This window comes from Tenrec ecaudatus, chromosome 1, assembly GCF_050624435.1.
Source record: "Tenrec ecaudatus isolate mTenEca1 chromosome 1, mTenEca1.hap1, whole genome shotgun sequence".
Classification (NCBI taxonomy): domain Eukaryota; kingdom Metazoa; phylum Chordata; class Mammalia; order Afrosoricida; family Tenrecidae; genus Tenrec; species Tenrec ecaudatus.
This window is the reverse complement of record NC_134530.1, coordinates 237,248,553-237,264,321: the sequence shown is the minus strand read 5'-3', so window position 1 is coordinate 237,264,321 and position 15,769 is coordinate 237,248,553. Positions and strand designations below refer to the sequence as shown.

The following is a 15,769-nucleotide window of genomic DNA, read 5'->3' as shown; positions in this document are numbered from 1 at the left end:
ATGAACAAGAGATGGGTTTCTGTCTTTCTAGGGCTGTATTAGGGCCATAATTACTTTCTTACATTTTAGAAAAAAATGGTGTTTCTTTTTCAAGATGCCCTTTTATTTGTTTTTTAATTTAAAAAAAGGTTACATGTCTCATTTTAGATTGAATAGACTCACCCCCCTCCCCTCAGTGTCTGCAGAACGCTTAGATTTTCTTCTACATCTCAAAGCTCTTTTAATTCACTGCTCACAACCAAATTTACATCTTAATTGCAGAGTTCACATTTAACAATATAGACAGCATAATGCTACTGGTAATTAAGCTTTTACTACCTGCTTTTATACAGTATTCTCAGCCTCAGTTTTTGCTATGTGTGTTCTGATCTAGAAACTTGCATGGATTTAGACCACGAATATAAGGAATCAGACCCATATCATATGGTAAAATACATGGCAGGAAAATTGCTTTCTTCTCTAGGGGGGGTGGGGGTTGGAACAAAATCTGTCTGTCATCTTTGTATGCTGAATTTTAATGTGGCTGTTCTATTTTAGTGTTGTTGCTTTTTTTTTTAAAGAGATCTAGAAAATTTGAAAAGGGTGTGTTGAGTTTTGCATTCTGATTTAGTGAATTTAACACACGCTGGCTATATCTGAACTCATTTGATCTGGACAAGCATGCTATTTATATCATGTAGGGATTAAGATGCCAAAGGTAGGGAGCTGGAGAGTGGAATTATATCAAAATTGAGGATCATCCACTCTCCAAAAGGTAGTAGTTATCTTTTTGCCATGAATAGCTGCCCTCTGTTCCGATGTACATTTGATAGTATCCAAAAATAATAATAATATTAGTTTAAATTAGAACCTCAGGAAATATTTGGGTGTATCTATATATATTTATATATAAAGCTATATTATCGTAGGAGAAAAACACAATTATATAGTTTATTTTTCAGTGCTTTGCAATGAAAAATCTTAGTTTTATAAATTATTATTTGTTTGATACTAGTTTTTCTGATGACTGGACTATACGATTTATAAAGTGTTTGGGGATTCATTGTTTAAAGCGTGTAAGGTGTTATACAGCGTGGCACATATGGATAAAGCTGGATGTTTGGCTTCCTTTGTAGCTGTCTCCCAGATTAGACGCATATACTGAAATAAACGTATAATCACGAAGACTTTTATTGCAGTGTTCAGTAATGCTTACCTTTTAAAATTCAGTCTTTATTGTGTTAAAATTCATTGAGATGAATTCTATATACTATTTACCCGATAGCTCTCAGTCTAACACCCCCAAAACTGGAAAAGCTGTTTTGTCCTGTGGTTGTTTACCTGTTTTAAAAAAAAACCTATGCTCTGTATATCTAGATGGAGAAACAGAAGCAGGTAGAGAAATATGTAGACCAATATTCACATAGGCATGCTCCTAAATTGTTTGGATACACGATTTCTTCTTCTTTACTGGTATAAAAAAGTGCATGCCAGCTCCTGGAGGATCAGCCCCGTTCCTATGCTCCAGCAATTAAGATCTCTAAATGCCCAGCATCTCTCAGGAAAGAAAAAAAAATGCAGGAAGAGACATGATGACAAATAAATGAGCAAATACATCACCAAGTAGGAATACAGCCCCAGAGTGTAGGAAAATACAGACAACGGCAGGACCAACTTAATTCTCTACCTTCTGCAGAATCCTTTCCCCAATGCTCACATTAACTGAGAGCCTGCGTGCGTTCTTCTTTTTCAAGGCAAAACACATCTTAGAAACCCAGCACTGACTTCTCCAGCGCTTAGAGAGTGAAGTAAGTTATGTTTCTTTCTTTCTTTTTTGGGTAGCTTCCTAGTCAGGGAAAAAAAAAAAAAAAGGAGAAGCAAGCCACCAGGTTATCTACAGGGAGCGTGTGACTGTGGCCCGCTCCCCGCCGCCGCCCGGCCTGTTTGCAGCGCGCGGCGCCTCTGCACACCGCCTACCTGCCGGCTCCGCTCGCGGGGCGCAGCCTCCCCGCCGTCGCCTCCCTCCTGATTGGGCAGCCGCCCCCCAATCGGCGGCACGCCTGGGCCAGTGGGATTGCATATGTAAAGCCCTACTTCATATTAATGAGCTCCAATCGGAGCTTTAAGTCCTTGATTAGGAGAGGGTGAGAGCTTTGGTCCCAACTGGCTGTGCCTATAGGCTTGTCGCTCGGCGAACGTTTGTGTTAATTGCGCTGAGCTCCGTCAGGGAAACTTTGATTTATAGCTGGGGTGCGCGCAGAATGCTTGCCGGGCGCACATGGATTCCGTAGAACTTTGCCTTCCAGAATCTTTTTCCCTGCACTACGAGGAAGAGTAGGTATCTTCTTCTTTTTTTTATTTCTTCTAATCCCCCTTCCTTTCCTTTTTAAACTCGGTGTGTGCGCGTGTGTGAGTGTGTGTGTGCGTGCGTGTGAGTGTGTGCGTGTGTGTGTTGGGGTGGGGGCGGGGGCGGGTGCGTGTGCGCGGCTGGGCGGAATGTATCTCTGGGTACACGGAGTCAGGTACTGCCCGGGTATTTTGTGTGCACGAGTGCTTGTGAGTGTCTGTCTCGTGCCTTTTGTGCTGAGGGTGAGCTCCTAATTCAGCAAGTCGAGGATTGTTCTCTGACTACAATGTTACCTTTGAGGCGCAAAGCTTGGCGTCAGTCACTTCTTATTCAGGTGCTAAGAATAGGCTCTCTGCACCAATGCTTAGTGAACTGTTAAAATGCATCTTTTACTGGGACCCATTTTTCCCAAGGAAAGATGTTTGAAAATACAATATTCAAAATGATTTATACTATTGAGTGCCTCTTATGTATTTGCCGAGTGACAGATATTTCTAGCTCCCTGTCATTTCGTGCCGTGCGGAGTCAGAGGCAAAATTGCACATTTACTAATTCTCCTTCAGAGAACAATTTAAAAACTAGCCCTGTGCAATTCACGGCTGGAATACTGTTATTTGCATGGTTAGCGTTAAGTCAGCACTTAACTGGAAAACCAGTCCATTAAGTAACATGAGATTTTTCACACATTATAAATATTTAAGGGAGGAGGGGGGAAATACTCAAAAAAAAAAAAAAAGAAAGAAAGAAACAGTATTGACTTTTAAAAATTTCCCCTTAAATAGGGAGATCTGAGAGTGTGGATTTGTTTCATGTTTCGTGCCCAGGGAAGATAGAATAGTACTTTGGTTCGTACAGGCAGTTTAATTCGTATTTATGAACATCTTTGTGCCCTGGGAAATACATATTTAGATTGCTAAAGGTTGGGAGAGTAGTGAGTGGGGGCTTGAAGAAGTATATAATGCATTCTTGTGTAAATGAGCAGGTCATAAACTTAATTTCAACCCACTGTTAAGATAAAATACTAGTGTATCATGGGAGGGAGCTGTCACTGGTTCCTCTCTTTCTGTGGAGTCAGTTTTATTGCTCTCCTTTCACATTACAGTAGTACCAACTGATATAATTCTGAAAAGAGTGCTCTTGGCAAACGTTTCTCTCTGTAGATTGTGTAGAAAATATAAAACTCAAGAGGTGAGGCAGTGCATTATAGGGGGATGTCCACTAGCTGTCCTTAATGACTGCATGTTGCATTGTTTTCGTAATTAAGGAAGGGATGAGAAGTGACTTGCAATCTCAGTGGCTGCTTGTGTGTGTACACTCACACACAGAGACACACACACACGCACCCACTAGGATATTAGCCAAGAAATAGGACTCCAAAGGAACTGAGAGGAACAGCCGTCCATACATCGGTTTGCAACACTCAAAGGAAGAGACAGCCTTGAGATGTGTGAAAATAAAAATGAAATATAAATAAAGGTAAGACTCTCCACTCAAGTCTAATTGGAAGGCTGATGCACCGGGTTGAAGAACTGGCAGAGTTTAAAAGGCCCTCGTTATCAGGAACAATGGTTCATCTGAGCTCAGCCAGATTTTGAACTTTCTCTGGTAAATAAATAAACAAGACAAACTTTTAAAATCCTCCAGAGGCCTTGTTTTAGAGTAGTTTCCTTGAATTTAACTTCTTATAACTAATTTGAATGGTTAGTTTAGATAAGCCTCTTAAAGTAGATACATTTAAATGAATTCAGGACACATGTCCTCTTGGCTCTGGCGCAAGATTCAAACTAGCTTTCTTTGGGGCTCAATTAAAAGTCATTAAAAAAATCAGATTTATTGTCTGGCTGCAGTTTTGATGGTTACGTGGTTCACTGGACAGACAGAAAGATCCAATGCTAAGCAACGCATCTGCCTCTCTGTCTCAATTAATAAACCACAGACTTTATACATGCTATTAATATTCATAGTAATTGTACTGGGTTAAACCCGTCACGTGTGTGTATACATAGAAATGAAACCAGAGTTATGCAGTTTCAGTGGAAAACATGGGCAGTCGCTGCACTGGTGGCTGTTTAAAAGATTGGTAATATGTACGGACCCCATTAGGAAAGTAAAATATCAACCCGAAATGATGTTTTTTTAAAATTAATTTTTTCAGGATGGTGCCAGCACATTAAAGAACATAATACTCGAAAGCTTATTTCCCATGTACTAGCAGTAATAGCTGATAGCATAAATAGATGAAAATAATATATCTGCTCATTTTGACATGTGTGTCAGTGTAATCATTCTAAATGAGTGTGCTCATCACACGAATCCCTTTCAACCTCTGATTAAAATGTAACACTGACTACCGGATTATAGAGCGGACTTAATTTTACTGACTGTTTTAGCAGTTGTCACAGCTGTTGGGAGAAGGAAAGGCAATTGAAACACTCCAAACCAGGCAGGACAGGAGAGGACAGTTTAGTAAATTTCAGTCTGATCGCCGAAATCCAGACACTGATCAGATTTGTGTTTCAGAAATCTGGTCTTGGCGCTGTGCAAGTTTTACTTTGTTCCCTTTCTGTGTGGGGCTTTTGATTTCTAGTCTGCCCCGTCTCTCGTTATTCAAAGCAAAACTAAATGGAAATGCAACTCTCTAAAAGTAATGTCAAATAGCATGGGATAAAAATAGGCAAGGAAGAAAAATGCGAACACATGATCAACAACAGTAAAAGCCTGAATCAGTGTTTGCTTTTTTGTTTTTAAGGGATGATTGGAGTGGTAATATTTGAGAACGATGGACCGAGACTTTCAGTTGATTATTCTAAGAAGGAATGCTTACAATCCTGACTCAGAGCTCGTAGGACTTGGTTTCCTGTTTCTTCTCAGTAAATCTTTGGAAGGGACTGGCAGTCTTACAGGTAGATGGTCTAGGTGGGGTTTTTGACTGCTTCCTTTGTAAATTGCTGGAAGTCCCAGCCAGTTGCCTTTAGGGGAGACTGCTCTTGAGCTGTCCTCTCATAACCTTGCCCCTCACTCACATCACTATAGGGACCGATTCATTCAGTTTTTCCCTCCCCCTTCAAAATTGAGTAGCAATTGTCGTGTCCCAAACAATCTATGTAGCTGAGATAACCAGACAGCATGCATTGTGCGATGTAAGATTTTTCTCTTTGAAGTGTAAGCACAAAAAAGTATCTCTAAGTTACTGGCATAAAGGTTGGCTAGGGGTAGTGAGCACGAGAGGGGCAACCCCATGTTCCCTCCCTCTTTGTATTAGGGTCGATGCATATATTACCCTCTACCTGTTTGGTGATAGAGTTTTAAAAACCCCCTTTTTACAGAAAAGGTTGGAAAACAGATTTCCTTTTCTTGGACAGCGGCAAGGGGGATGATGTTGGCGGGTTCTTCCAGTGATGGTTTTTCGTCTTCATGTGTGTATGACACTGCTGCTTTATGTACTGAGCCTAGTGTGTTGCAGCGGTAATTAACCCATGTTATTAGGAAAGCCCTTGTGGGTATCCATTAATTCTCTTGTATGGGTGATCATTTTTTTCTAGTGTTCTCCCCCCCTCCCCCCAATAAGGTATTGCGTTTTGTGATTGTTGTTTTGCTTTATTTTTGCTTTCAGTTCTATATTGACAGCCTCTGATATATTTCTTTGATTTAATCTGACCTGTTAAAGAGGTTGGCAATTTTATGAAGAATGGTCACCGTAATTCAGCTTTTAAAAAATGTTAATAGAAGAAGCAGGTGGAGAGGTTTGTTGTTGGTGTGCTTTTCAAAGTAAAAACAAAAAAAGGTATCATGGCTTTAAAAAGAAAAAGTGCAGCAGATAAATTTTAACTCCCCATTTTCTATATGTTAGAATTGATAATAATTCGTGTCTTTGAGGTCTTCTAATCATGTTGTTACTTCGTTAAGAACACTTTAGGCAGTTTTGTAAAATATTGAGCCAGCAGGGGGGGAAAAAACCCCTGAGCCTCCTGTGCTGAGAAAAGATAAGGACGGTCTCATTAGATGGGCCATACTTTTGCAATTAATTTTAGATACATAGGGCTATTCATCAAAGAGGGCAGGTAACTTCTCTATGATTCTTAACAATACTTTCACAATACCTCACTCCTGCAAGAACTACAGACAAAGGGGAGAGCATTCCTTTCGAAGGTAGGTTAAAGCCCAATCTCAAATCTGGATTCACTTGTGAAAAATTCCTCCACGTTTGATTTAGCATATTTACTACACAACAAAACACTTGTGTTACCGATAAAGTGACGTTAGGCACTGAAGGTTTTGCTCGTACTATTATTTCTTAAAAAGTGAATTAAACACCTGTGCTGATGGCAATACTTTGTCATTCAAGTATCAGCGAATAGCTATGATTTCTACTAACCCAATTAAGAGCAAATAAACTTTTTAGCTTTGCCTAGCAAGCAAGCATGTAGAAATGGGAGGCGGAGAGCGTTTGAAGTATCTCAATGGAAGTTTAAAGCCCTTGCAGCAGATAAGCTCTGCAGGAATTTTGCTTCATAGCACATTCTTGGAAGAAACAATGCAGTGTTGATCTGTTATAAGTGCATATGAGCTCCAGCCCTTGGCAGCCCTCTGGAGAAAATCTGTGATTACCCTGGCCCAGTTTCTTCAGTTTTTATCTCTTTTACATCCACTGGCCTTGTATTAAATTGTCATTGTCCTAAAGCACATGAGATCGAAATGAATTGCAATTCTCGACATTCTCTGACAGTGAAATATTTAGCCTCGCTTTCTCAAATCATACTTATGTGTATATTTGATAGTACAGGGATGATACCACACCTGTCTGCCGATTGACATTTCCTTATGACATTTTGTATGTTTTGCCGTTGATGGTGGTTCTCATAGTCACGGGTATATTGATTTGCATGATCTATATAGATTCAAATAAATCACTGCACACGAGACTTAAAAATCCAGAGCAGCAGTTGCTAGGTGTGTGTGTGTGTGTGTTGCATGTGAAATATGTATATATATATGAAGAGGTTTATAGGTAGACTATAGGCATACTCTTAAGCATGTTCATGTCCAAGCTTATAATAAAGTGAATCTCAAATATTTTCCTTGTTAATCCTTTGCCAAGCTTGATTTTAACCTGGAATTCACATTTCAGATAACTAACAGGGTCTGCTTTTGAGCTTAATAGGTTTAACTACTATGCCATAGACAGGTAACAGGTAACCGGATAAGTAAATTTGTCACCGACAGAAAGATTAATTATTTTATTGTCACTCATATATTAAATATCTGGCAATCATAACTAATCTGTAAAATAAGAAACAAACAACTACTATCAAATGCATAATTTAATGGCTCAGGCCCATATCCAAGAAACAATTTTGAATCAGTCCTTGGCTCGGTTCTCTTACACAGTTGTACCTGACAAATATTGCTTCATGTAAAGCATGATAGCTTTCAAATCAATGCAAAATAAGAATTTCACTTATCTGCACTACATAAAGATATCATTTGATTTGGGGTTTTTTTTGGGGGGGGGTTGGCTAAAAGCAAATATGTGTGCAAGTAATAAATAGGTGTTTTTTCCCATTAAGTACTTAATAAATTTCAGAATTAATTTAATCATACTCTAAGAAGTAAATTTAGTTCTGTGATTTTTACTTACTAAAGCTGAATGACTGATGAAAAGGAAAAGGTATTCTCATGCCCGTTCTAATTCCTATTGTTTAAATTTCTGAAAATGAATTTTTTACCCTCATTTGTTTGTGGAACCTTTCAACAAAATTTACGTGAGTGCGGTTTGAACAGTGAAGCCCTCCGATCAGAGTTACCCACCCCTGGTGGTCTGAGGGCTGGAAGCCATGGTCCTTTGCCCTGTGCAGGATTTACCTGGCCGTTATTCTTGTTTCAAGTTTATTTTGGACCTAGGTTTAAGAAACCTCTGATAATAAAAGTAATTTCCATTCCGATTTCAGCAAACACATTTTTCCTGCCCAACCTCTCCCTTCCCGAGAAATAGCAAATGTTTCTTTCTTTCTTATTTGAACAGTTTTTCTCAAATGCATTTTTAAATCAAACACACAAAGCCATTAAATTGAGACGTTTTCATTGTGTGGGTATGTTGGTTACATAGGTGTACACTAACATATATATATATATATATATATATATATATATATATATATATATAATAAAGGCTTGGAAGAAACTTTCTTTTTATGTTCTGATTTTTTCAATTCTTAAAGCACCTTTTATTTTTGACAATGCACATTCATGTGGAAGGGAGTTCATTAAGGCCAAACAATGAGAGAGAAGGTACAATTGGAAAGATATTGGCTTCTCATTGGTCAGTCGGACTGACTCCTTTTGAAATACTGGCATGGAGCTGCACGAGCATTTGAATGTGGCTACCTGACCTGTCACACTGCCCGTCAGAAGCACAGCCTATGGCTAGAAAGAATCCTTACATGCAATATAAGGATTTGAAACACTAGCTTTTAACATTTAAAACCTATTCAATCTTTGTTAAGGTGTTAAACTCATAGGGTGCCCACCTAACGAGACTACATTGTAAAAAGGAACTTTAAAGTAAGTTTCTATTTTAATTATAAAAGTGGTCTTTGCCTATACAGTTGTTTATGCCTTTTCCTATCTCACACACACACACACACACACAGAGAGAGAGAGAGAGAGAGAGAGAGAGAGAGAGAATGACATGCACTTTTCATCATTTGGATTGGAAGGACACACTATGTGTAATATGCTCTGGCAGCACATACCTAGCCTGAGAAAACAAATTAATATTGGGCAAACTGAGGGCTGGCAGGCATATCACAGACGTGTCGATCGAACTTTGCTTCATCATACACCTTCCCTGCAAACAGTTGGTTAAGATGGTACTAAATAAAAGGGAAGCTCCCAATAAATTCTATCATATCAGAGATTGATGGCTAGCATAAGTGTAATGAAAACCAGCTTGCTTGCTGGAGTCTCTGTCAAAGTCTCAACTAGAGGAATCCAGATGGCACAGAGCCTAATGAGGTTTTTAAAAAGTGCCCAACTTAATGTCCTTTAAATCTTAAAAATAAAGCAGAATAGAAGGGGGAAATCTCTGAAACGATGAACTGAAGTTCATCTTAGGTGTGAAGTCAGTGAAGACTTAGTGGAGAGTTAGAGGTCTATGCAGTCGACTTTAAATTGGAGACATTTCTTTTTATTGCAATGTGCATTCGTTTTCTGTGGGGGGGTATCTTAGGCTTTCTTTGTCTTAGTCATTATGCAAAAAGTGAAATTAAAAAAGGAGTAAATTGAGGATTTATGCACAGAAAATTGGCAGAAGCACATTAAATTATTTCTCTCTCTCTCTCTGTGTGTGCTCAGAATGTCTTTGTATGTGGCAACTCGTTTCCCCTTTATCCCGGGAAGAGTTTCCTCATGTTTTCATGGCTTTTGAGTATAAAAACCAAGAAGTCATAATTTAAATATATTTACTCTTTCAATACAATGTGAGTTACCGCAGTTTAAAAGGTGTACTTTTAAGGCAGTTAATATGTAGCAATATTTATAAGGATTTATTTGCTTCTGAAAAATATAGTAAAATCATATTAATCAGAAATCTAAAATTATACTCAGAATTGGCAAAAATGGCAGGTAATATGAAAGGTTATAGAGACCAAGGGAACTATTTAAAGGGAAATAATTCCAATGTGAGGTTTTCCATTAGATTGTTCTTTGCCCTACATGATTCAAAATTTCAGGAGCACATTTACTTCTACAAAAATGTGAGATGATTATGGTACACTGTACTCATTCTTCCATAACTGAAGGGATATTCTAGGAATTTTTTCTCACAGTTACTAAACTCATTAATCTTTGAGGAGCAATATTGTATCCTTAGTCAACTGTTCATGACCAAGGAAAGCGAAAGCTACAGATGGCAGATGAGAGCCCCGTCCTTTTCTTGTAAGAAAGCGTCTGCACACAGTTAGTTTGGGGCGCTAAGAGGGGACAGAAGCGTCACTGTCATCCATCGACTTCAATGGAACCTGCCAGCTCAGTCATGGAACCAAAGCGTCACAGGCGAAAAAGCAACCTTTGGCTGAAAGGCACTGCCTACACACTTCGCTAATTCATCTTATTGTTCTTCTGCGTGTCTGGGGAGGCTCGCTCTGTTCTTGGAGTCCAGACAGGAGCAGGAGCTGAGCCCAGGTGGTAGCATGTGGCCCTCTATTCTGTTCTCTCCCAGCCACTTAGCAAAGGGAGATGAGGAACAAATGGACAATTTACGCGCAGAAACTTGAGCAGAGATTCTTTCTGAGTGACGGGAACTCGTCGTTACCCAGGTGTTAAAGTACATCTCAGCTTTCTCGTGTGTTTCAGAAACAGCATGGCTACCTCTCACGCTCCAAAATACTACCCCTGACGAAACCATGTTTGTCGAAGCCACGAAGTGGTTGAAGCATTTTTAAACATAGAAACAGCAAATCATCGTCTGAAGTTGGTCAGGATGATGATGTATTTACGTCTGAGCAATCCTGATGAGAGGTTAAAACTCAAATTGTATTTTTAAAATTTCTTTATTTCCTTATAGTGAACCAAACGTTATGGTCTAGAGCGTTTAAGAGGGTTTTAATGATTGGCAACTCTACCCGGAGACTGGTCACCGTAGGTGATAGCCTTGCTTTCTATCTTGTCTTCGGTTTATTGGGTAAGTTTGGTGACATCATCTAGTATCGTAAATTTCCTTCCCGTATAGAACCAGTCTGCCTCCAAGTTGAGATAATTTTGAAACATGGGGTCATGGGTGGGATACCTGCTCAATTCTCACACGACCACAACAAAGACTTGCCTGAACGAACACCCTCACTCCCCCATCCCATCCAATCCAGGGATACCTTTTGACATTTTATTCTCTTTTCTACCACTCTGTTTTACTAAAGGATCCTTTACTTTGGTCAGAGGTAAGTGCATGTTATTTATAGGTACTTGTGTGCGTGTGTGTGCGCATGCGTGTGTGCGTGCGCGCGTGCGTGGGCACGCACACGGTACGTTTTATTTTGCCCAGAATTCCAAAGCGATTGCCTTCAACTTTTCCTATTTGTTTTTCTTTTGTCTCTGTTTGTTGTGGATTCTAGGTGAGTGCTTTTATGGTGTTTTCCTGATTGTTGTCAGTTTGGCATACTCGCGGCTGCCATTTTTGTTAAGTTAATGTCACTGCAGAAAAAACGGATGGCAAACTAGGATCTGGCTGCAGCGCGTGGAAGATACAACTTATGTTTGATTGTGTGTAAATACAGTTAGTTAGTTGGGGGTTTATCAGATAGCTTGGCAGAAAGAGAGAGGAGCAGTACAAACTGTTTTCAGTAACTGTGCTGTTCATACACCTGATAAGACTGAGGGAGCTTTTTGAAATGCTGATAGGCTTTGAATAAGAAAAGAGTAATCACTCTCTGGCACCAGCTTATCGGGAATGGAGTAAAATGCCAACACTTTTACATTAGCAAAAGTAAATGTTTTAGACATGTTGTGCCTTTTTTCATTCAAGTTAAATAGGAGGGTGCCTTTGAGTGTGCTGTAATGAATACAAGGATTTATTACCTTGACTAAATTACAGGTGAGTATGTTTGATAAAGGAACCTTCAGCATCGACAGCAGCTTCTTTGATAAGCAGGTGCATCTCCCACGGCACATTCTCTGGAGAAATTAAGTGCTTTCTCCGTCCCCCCCCCCCCAATTCTATGAGACATCATTTCTGATGTTTAGAAGATGCGGTTGTGTCCTATGCCAATCGTCTCCTTGTTTTCCAGCAGATGGCTGATAGGCATTTGAATTGCAGCCCCTCAGACCTGTGAAATGCTCCTGGCCTATGGGCACAGAGTTGGGGCTTCTGGGCGCGGCTACCACGTGCGCAGAACCACAAAACTCGTATTCAAGAATTTTCACTCCCCCACCCCCTGAGGAGTGGACTGGGATGAATTCAAAATTTAAGCCACTTTAATGAGAAGATAAATGTGTTTGGCCGAATGCTAGTCCCCTTTTAAACACCTCCTCTTCAGAAAAGAGATATCGCTTTGCTTTTCAATAGAAGCCATTAACTTGACCGGGTCTACCATTTTCTGGTCTTTGTAATTTGACTCCTACAAATAATTTGGTGTATTCAGATTTGATAAATGATAGTGCAAGCGCAGATTGATTTTGGATTGCTATTGATTACTCTCAATGAGATCACTGTGACACACTTGAATCAATAGTATTCGATTAAGCAAGTGGCAGCGTTCTATACATCCCCCAGCAGTGGGGAAATTCAGGAACAGAATGTTCACAAGCTGATAAATTGACAAAGCGCTCAGCCTTAAAGAGCCCTTTGTTCAGCACTCATTCTTTAAAATACCCTTCATGGGCAAGTTCATTTTTGTTTGTTGGTTTGTTTGTTTGCAACTCTGGGCCTTTCTGTGAAAGAAAGGTCAGCAGTTCAAGGCTTATTTAATTGTAACTAAAAACAACCAGCCCCCATTTAGGTGTAAAATAATTTAAGTACTTTCTTCAGGCAACTTCCATGCTTTTGAGCTGTTACTCAAAGGTTTCATTCTTTTATGAAGATGTCAATTGTAAACATAAAAATGCATCACTGGGAATGTAATAGCGTGAGATTCAAACAAATAAAAATTCCTGCCTGAGGAAAACACTATAATCAAAATATATCTGAGGGGTTTTTGCCTTTCCTCAGAAGTGGGCGTGCTTAGGAGGGGCGCTGGAAGGCAGCAGGGACAGCACTGGGTACTAGTGCAGTGCTTCTTCTTTTACCCCCCCCCCCCCTTTTATTGGAGTGTGTTCTTGTCGCCAATACTACACGCGGAAACACTAAATATCCTTCGACCAGAAAGTTGCTACTGACTGCTAATACACCGAAGTCTTAGAGTCACACATAGGCAAACTTATCAAGCCTTTGGAGGTAACAAGATGTCCACCTCTCAAGTTCCTTAGTGCAAGGGCCAGTAAGGTGGCCCACTTGCACTCTCTCTATCTTTATGCGTTCTGGTGCTGGTAGTGAAATGTTTGCTCTTCCATTGTGTGGTCTCAGCAAGGTCTCAAAAAGCAAACACTACTAAAAACACTTTATTGATATGTAAATGTTCCCACATGCAAAATATGATTTCCAACACACTTTGGACCACTAAAAAATCAAACCAAACTCACCTTCATCAAGTTGATACCGACTTATGGTGACCCTACAGGGCAAGGTAGAACTGCCCCTGAGCATCTCTGAGACTGTAACTCTTCATAGGCAGAGAAGGCATTTCCTTTCTCCTCTAGAGCAATTGCTGGTTTTGAACTGCTGACCTTGCAGTTAGACCCGTGTATTACCAGTACGCCATTAGGAAGAAGGGCCAAGGTACTCTTTTTTTTTCTTCCCCCACCCTCTCACCTCCCCAGCCTGGGCCAAGGTACTCTTAAAGTTTGCAAGTCTTGAAATATACTTACTACATAAAATGTTCTCATTTTTATAATAATTTTAAAACAAAACAAATAGAGGGGACTTCCAGAGGTAAACTGGACAGGAAAGTCAAATTGGGAATCTTGAAATTCCCTGCAAAACACAAGCTTCATTTTTGCATCGAAGTAAGGTGATAAGAGTCTAATGACATTAGATTTAACCGTGTGAAATTGGCTGTTTCTGTAGTTTAGGAAAAAGTCAAATGCTGGCAGTTGCATATGGTTCAACATTATAATTAAATTTATTTCTGTACTGTTCAAACTCCATAAGGAAAATGGAAGAGACAACCTGTTGGTTTGTCTTATGATGCCCACTATCCAATTATATGGCAGGCGCCTTTCTGAAACTCCAAAAAAAAAGGGGGGGGGGCAGCTTTCTAAGTACTTCGTAATATTTTTTTTCAGCAACTTTTTTCTTAACACCACTGGAGAGTAAGGAGACTTAGTGATGGTTTTCAGTAACCATTAGACTTCTAACCATAAGGTTGGCAGTTCACAGCCACCAGCTGTTCCAAAGGAGAAAGAGTAGGCTGTCTGCTTTTGTAAAGATTTCCATCCTTGGAAACCTACGGGCAGTTCTGTGCTGACTGGGAGAGTTTCTGTGAGTTGAAATGGACTCCTCAGTAGCAGTGGGCTTGGTTTTGGGGTTTCGACAGTTGCCAAGTGTACTGCATTGAGCACAATGAAAAGCCAAAACCAAACTACCATGGAATGGATGCTGGCTCATAGCAACCCTATAGGAGAGGGCAGAACTGGCCCTGTTGAGTTTCCGATTGGAACTCTTAATGGGACTAGAAAGTGCCCTGTCCATCTCCCTAGGAGCAGCCTGTGGTTTTGAATGGCTGACCTGATTGATGGTTAGCACAAAGCGTAACTGCTCTGCTCTCAGGGCTCTTGCACATTGAAAAGGTGTGCATTCACCTTACAGCTTCCCCATCGCAGCGACTCTGCCCCTGAGAATCCGTGGAAATCCTTTCCCTGCTTAGGAAGACCATCACCCCACAAAGGAGAGAGTAACCTTGTATCAGGCAACATGCGCTGACTTTGCCCCAATCCTATCCCCCGCCCCCACCCCCCACCCCCAAAAAGGCACATGGCTAAGGTTAAAGAGCTGAGAGCAAATTGGGGGGGGGGAAATGTCACTACTTCAAATAGCTCCTCCTCACATTCTTGTGTTGGGAGAACCTTAATATGCTAGTTAACCCCTTCTGTGCTTTCCCCAGGGAAGTACGAAAACTGCTCCATTCAATCTGTGCACCACTGCGGATTAGGCAGGGGAGCCCGCCATGCTTTATTGGCTGCTGCATTTAGGAAAAGAGCTCTAGGAGATTCAATAAAATGAGCCCAGAGCCGCCGCTTGACACCCTCCCCCCCCAGATGTACGTGCAGCTCCGGGCTGCGCTGGCCAGTGGAACTTTGTGTGCCCACCTGCGGGCAGAAGCCGTCCCCAGTTAGGAAGGAAGTTGGTGTCTGTAGGCAGCAGGTAGAGCTCCCGGCCCCTGCTGGAAATGTCAGCAGAAAGTGCGTCTTGACTTAGGGTCACGCCAGGACTGCACAAGTTTGTTTCTCTTGCTCTCTAGGTAAGCGCGTGACAGCTCGCATCTTGTTCTGGAGAGAAAGGAGGGTGGGCATGGGGCATGATGGCGCTGACCCGTCCCACTGTCAGTCTTGGCGGTTTCCCTCCGTAGTGCATTTCCCCCTGTGTGTGGCACTGAATTTGATTTATCGCTAGTACTAAGATCAAAACAGAAATCATTCCTTTTGATGTTCGCTATTAGGCACATGCAGTGCCGGGGTGGGGGCGGGGGCAGTCTTTCCATACCAGTCACTGTCCTGGTCACCCTGTGGCCACTGATGGCAGAGGATTATTTTTCTCCCCTCTCTGTTTGTGATGTAAAATTCTCTGTGACTAGAGGGGTTAATTATAGAGCCTCTACAATTAATAATTATGTTTGTTCTGAGCACACATTGTCTTGG

General features: G+C 40.8%; 1 protein-coding gene across 1 annotated transcript in view; it reads left to right on the top strand.

Annotated features, from left to right (window-relative positions):
- Positions 1 to 2,257: 2,257 nt before the first annotated feature.
- Positions 2,258 to 15,769, top strand: part of ESRRG (estrogen related receptor gamma) — a 256,355-nt gene continuing 242,843 nt past the window's right edge. Inside the window, exon 1 of the mRNA XM_075540577.1 lies at positions 2,258 to 2,313. Coding sequence (XP_075396692.1) covers positions 2,258 to 2,313 — 56 coding nt within the window. The remainder of the gene's footprint in view (positions 2,314 to 15,769) is intronic.